Consider the following 5,425-nt stretch of genomic DNA (forward strand, 5'->3'; position numbering starts at 1 on the left):
GGTGGGCTGTGCTGTGCTGTGTGCACGATGACTGGGGCCTCCCGGGGCTTCGGCACGCCCTGGCCCCGCAGCTGGCCCTGTTGCTGTCGCCTGGCTTGGTGCTGCTCCTAAGAGCATGCAGTGACATGGAGGAGCTGGGCCCCCAGCAGCCTGACCTGCGAGTGGTGCTGGCAGCCGCCGATCTGGGCACCGAGGCCGGTGTGCAGCAGTTGGTGAGCGCGGTGCACGAGCTCCCTAGGCCTAAGGGGCTCCAGTGCACTCAGGTGAGACTCCTGACCAGACCAGGGCTACAAGTTCTCCCCTCATCACTGTGGGGTGACAGTGCCCCCTGGCGGGCGTGTGAGTGAAGACTTTGTAAACAAATCTGCTTTACTGAAGGGCATCCAGGTGTATTCATAGCTTGCACTACCGGTGTCTGCAGAGCTGGGACAGAGGGACAGCAAATGGCTGTGGGGAGGAACTGTGGAAGGCTGAGGGACAAGAGCGCCCCGGTTGTTGTTTTGTCTTTGGTCCTGGTTTTTTTTTTTTTTTTCAGGCACTCTTGGGGATGTTTCCAAAGGCTTCCTGAACGTGAATGATCAGGCTGAGGTGAACAACTACTGGGCCCTGAACCTGACCTCCATGCTCTGCTTGACCTCCGGCACCTTGAATGCCTTTCTGGATATCCCAGGCCTGAGCAAGACTGTGGTTAACATCTCATCCCTGTGTGCCCTGCAGCCCTTCAAGGGCTGGGGTCTGTACTGTGCAGGGAAGGCTGCCCGAGACATGTTATACCAGGTCCTGGCTGTTGAGGAACCCAGTGTGAGGGTGCTGAGCTATGCCCCAGGTAGGTGGGTGGTCCTGACACTGCTGTCTCCAGACCTAGCTGGTACCTTTCTGGGGGCTGGGCAAGAAGGGGGCCTGATCTATATTCACAATAAAGAATCCAGAGACTACTTCTGGTAGTGACTTCTCACTTTGCAAGAAGAATACAGACTTCCAAGAAGTTGGAGCAGTCAGGGGCAGAGGTACTCAGCCTTAGGAGATGTCATCTAGCCCCTGCCCTGTACACACATACATGATAGTTCTTGTTCCCATATCCAGCACTCCTGCTCTGGGCTAAGCCTAGGCTCCTTCAGACAGCAGTGATCTCATGTAAACCACAGCCAGGAGGGGAGCCAGCTCCAGAGGGCCCAGAGCTGACTGAGCTCTTGGGGGGGGGGGAGGGGGGCTACCCCAGTTTTCATGGAGGATCTGAGAAGCTCCCCCAGAGCCTGGAGACAAGCAGGGCCCAGCCTAGTTTTTATTTCAGCCTCTGGAAGAATGCTCTAAGAGGTTCCCAAAGGCAGAGAGGTCTGTTCGGGAAGATAGCAAGCCTCGGCCCAGTGCTGCTCAAGGAGATAAAACTGGGTACAGTAGAGCACTTGAGGGGAGGGAACCGGAGTTCAAAGTCAGCCTGGCTACACAGCAAGTTAGAGGCCAGCATGGGCGGCAAGAGCGAGCAGGAGGAACAGGGGAGGATCAGGCTAGAGGACGTTCAAGTGTTAGCAACGTGCCCTTCCAGTCCTTGTGTTCCGTGATTTTTCTGCCCCTAAAACAACATTATAAAGTTTGGGAGGCTTCACAATTCCACCAGAGGCTGAGGACATTTTCCAGCAATGCGAGTAAAAGTGACAAAGCTTGTTAGAAGGTGACAGGCGTGTGTGTGTGTGTGTGTGTGTGTGTGTGTGTGTGTGTGTGTGTTGGGAGTTTTGCCCAAAAGTCTAGGTTATCATATGCATGCAGTACCTGCAGAGGCCAGGTGAGGGTGCCATATCCCGTTTAACTGGTGTTACAAATGGTTGTCAGTTGTCATATTTATTGGTCCTGAAACTCAAACCCCAGTTCTCTGTAAGAACAGCAAATGCTCTTAGCAAGGAACCATCTATCTCTCTAACCCCTACACTCAGCTGTTTACTGGGGATTTGAACTCAGGTCCTAAAGCTTGTGCAGCAAGCACTATAGCAACTGAGCGGCCCATCCCGGGGTTTGGGGAGCTGTGTAGGCCCAGCAAAGTGCGTCCAGATGAATACAGCAGAGGGCTCAGAGGAGAAATAAGGAGAAAAGCAAGGTTGCCTGGGAGATGCTTGTCAGGGCGTGAAGATGGCAAAGGTCTCACTGGTCCCTGGTTGGCTGTGGGTGGAGTGGGGCCTGCAGGGTTACTCATCTGTTAGTAACTGGGAAAGTCAGGGGGAGCTGTTACCTGGACGAGAGCGGATGAGCTTGATTTTACACCATGCTTAATAGACGTTAGCTTTGAGCCCAAAGCTCAGTCATAGCGGTATGGCAGTCCTCCCCTGCGACCCAAGCACAGGAGGACTAAGGTAGGAGGATCCTGAAGGTCAAGAATGCAGAGAGAACATAACTGAGAAATAGAAAAGGTTAACAGGCAACAGAATAGAGGCTCGGCCAGTCCTGACTCAGCTCTGCTCTCCAAGCACAGCAGAGACCTGCACCCTCTGTTCCTGTCTCCTGCTTCCCTCCCCACAGGTCCCCTGGACACCGACATGCAGCAGTTGGCTCGGGAAACCTCCATGGACCCGGAGTTAAGGAGCAGACTGCAGAAGCTGAAGTCGGAAGGGGAGCTGGTGGATTGTGGGACTTCAGCCCAGAAACTGCTGAACTTGCTGCAAAAGGACAGCTTCCAGTCCGGAGCCCACGTGGACTTCTACGACAGTTAAGCCCGTGTCCTGTCACGGTGCCCTCCCCCCCCCCCAGCCCTGCCTAACACACATATAAGCCTCTGACCCAGGCAGTGGGGAGCGGTGGGCACTGTCTGTCATCAGAACGCTTCTGCAGGGGCTTGGGAGAGAGCAGATGTGCACGGGAGTTCTCTGTCCCCAGGAAGAGAACTTTAGAGCTGAGAAGAGCAGGGGGAGGGGACACACTGGGCAGAGGAGGTTACGTCTCCTATCTGTGGTGGGTGAGGAGGTGGGATCCGATGCAGGGAGGACCGAGGGCATCACATGTGAGTACAACATGAACTCCATTTCATTGTTGTACGGCCTGCGTCCTGTGGTATTCACTGGTCCTCCCTTGACTCTGGTCCAAATACAGATGTGGGACAGATGCAGTAGTGTATGGGTTGTCCTTCATAGTGCCTGCTAACCTCCGCTGAAGGGCCTCAGACACCCTAGCTTCTTTGGACGGGGGTCCTGAGAACTTTACTGCTCTTATTTTTTTAGAGCATAGGCAGAGTGCTGACTGCCCGCGTTCATCGAGGTCCGCATACTGGCAGGCTCAGGTCCAAAGTCCTCAAGATGGCTATCCCAGGACCCCCCGTGCCCTGCTCGCGCTTCTGTCCACACTCACCCACCTTTGCTGACATGTCCTTGAGGGTCCTAGCGCCAGTCAGTGAGTATCAAGCCTCAGTGCTCAGCACTCTGCTGACAGCGCTGACTAGTGACTGCTCTGATTCACACTGTACACCTTGCCCACCTGGCAGTGCTGTGACCAGGTCCCAGCTCCTGTGACAAGCCCTCTCGACACTGTCCCTGTGGCCCTCGGGCTGCTGTGGTACAGACTCAGGACCAACAGGCCTTCAGGAAAGAAGAGCTGGGATCCATGAAGGAAGTGCTGAGGGATCTGGATCTTATGCAGTCCACAGTCATGGCTTGGGAGCTCCACAGTGGGGCTGGTCTGCAGCCAGCCTCTCGGCACACCTTTGACAAGGGCCATAGAGTCCCCAGCCATCAAAAGCAAACAAGTGCACAACAAAGAGACTCAACCCTGCCCTGTACCTGCTTGTTAAAAGAACCCTCTGAGCCTCCTATGCCCAGCAGAGGGCGCACTGGGCTGTGCGGCGCAGAAAGGTGGGGCTGTCCTTCCTTAGGGAGTTATACCACCATTGTCCAGGTCCTGCAGGGTCCCCAGGTGGAAGGGGTTAGGTGACTTCTTTTGCCTTTTCCAGTGGAGTCCTCACCATCCCTGGAATGGAAATGGCTGAGTTCAGATTGCTGGGCTGCTGCCTACAAGCTGTAACACACAGCAAGTTGCTCTGTGCCTCTGAAAAGACTGTTTATTACAACACACTTAAACAAATCATAGCACCCATTGCCAAAGGGTCGTCATGAGTGCTGAGTGGCCTGGTGTTTGTGTTGGCACTGAATGCCCCATGACTGATAAAACTCTGTTGCCTCTTTTATTGTTGGCGAGGCCTCTTGTAGCTAAGGCTGGCCTCAAACTGTAAAGTGACCCTTAGCTTCTGATCCCCCTGCATCTACCCAAGTGCTGGGACTTCGGGAACACCATGCCTAGGTTTATACAGTGGTGGGCACGGATGCCAGTCCTTCACGCATGGGTAAGCACTTCCTACTGAGCTACATTACCGCCTCCACTACTGCCCTGTGACATCACACACAGCCTTCTCTCTAAGGGACCAGGGGCCCTGCTCTTGCTGCCCTGTGATAAGATCTCCCCCACACTGCTCTGCTCCTGTATCAACCTCTTCAGGAGGACGGAGCTTCCATCTGCATAGCTTTTCTCAGACCAGTAGGAGATCACCCAAGATTCCAGAGCTGAGACATCTCCATGCTTGTCTTGAGCAGGTCCCCTTCCCCTAGCCGAGCTTCTGATTCCTTATGACAAAGAAATCCCTGGTTTGTTTTGTTTTCTGTTTTTTCTGCAAACCTCTCTTCAAGAATGTCCCGGCTGCAGAAGGACTTGGTATTGTGTTGACTTCTGCAAGTAGGTGGGCTAGTCCAGGGTACCCTTCTGTCCCGGAAGCACATGAGTTCCCCCAAGGCCTTTTGCTTTTTCCAGGGGTTAAGGGTGGAACATCCAGCACCAGCCCAAGCCCTAGTAGGGGCTGCCCTGCCTCTCCCTATGACAGAGCAGGAGTTCAGGGAGGAGTACCACATGTCTCCACAAGGTGGTGACACTTTCTCACATCTTCTGAATGCATAGGCTTCAGCCTGTTCTAAGAGCTCCCTAGTTCTATCCTCAGGGGGACCCAGAAACTTGAAGGAGGTCAGAAAGGGATAGAGTCCCTCTCCTTAGAAGACCCAGAGCTGCCCCAGTGGTCTGCAGCCATCACTGCCCACAGGGATTTCTCCAGCCTCAATTCCAGCCCAGGACTCAGGGTCTGTGGAAAACCCCTCAGAACTAGAACTTTTATTCTGGCCTCCAGGGCCTTGACCATCTGTCTCCTAGAGTTCATAGCCTGGCCTTAGTCAACCCACACATTAACACATGCAAGCACACACATAAATACATGCCTGCACATGCACAGAGTCCAGCTGCAGGGCAAGCAGGGCTGTGGATTAGCCAAAAGGCAAACATGGTTTTTCTTTGTCTTTGTTGTTACTGAGCTGGGTAGCTTTTGTTTCTGGGTTTAATAGTCTGAGCTGGGGCCTAGCAGCTACGTCCTGAGGAGCTGGGGGTGGGGAGTATTTTAGGGTCCCCCCCC

The 5,425-nt window shown here is 54.1% G+C and overlaps 1 protein-coding gene across 1 annotated transcript; it reads left to right on the top strand.

The window, feature by feature from the left end:
• Positions 1–386: 386 nt before the first annotated feature.
• On the top strand, positions 387–2,739 carry LOC127678859 (sepiapterin reductase-like). Its single transcript, XM_052174161.1, has 2 exons — positions 387–826; positions 2,509–2,739. The coding sequence occupies exons 1-2, from the start codon at positions 622–624 to the stop codon at positions 2,697–2,699; spliced, it is 396 nt and encodes a 131-aa protein (XP_052030121.1). The 5' UTR covers positions 387–621; the 3' UTR covers positions 2,700–2,739.
• Positions 2,740–5,425: the final 2,686 nt, after the last annotated feature.

The sequence above is a fragment of the Apodemus sylvaticus genome, chromosome 2, assembly GCF_947179515.1.
Source record: "Apodemus sylvaticus chromosome 2, mApoSyl1.1, whole genome shotgun sequence".
In the NCBI taxonomy this organism is placed as follows: domain Eukaryota; kingdom Metazoa; phylum Chordata; class Mammalia; order Rodentia; family Muridae; genus Apodemus; species Apodemus sylvaticus.

Coding starts and splice junctions, on each gene's coding strand:
- LOC127678859 (XM_052174161.1), top strand. CDS start 622: ATGCTCTGCTTGACCTCCGGCACCTTGAATGCCTTTCTGGATATCCCA. Junction 827..2,508: donor GGTGCTGAGCTATGCCCCAG/GTAGGTGGGTGG, acceptor CCCTCCCCACAG/GTCCCCTGGACACCGACATG.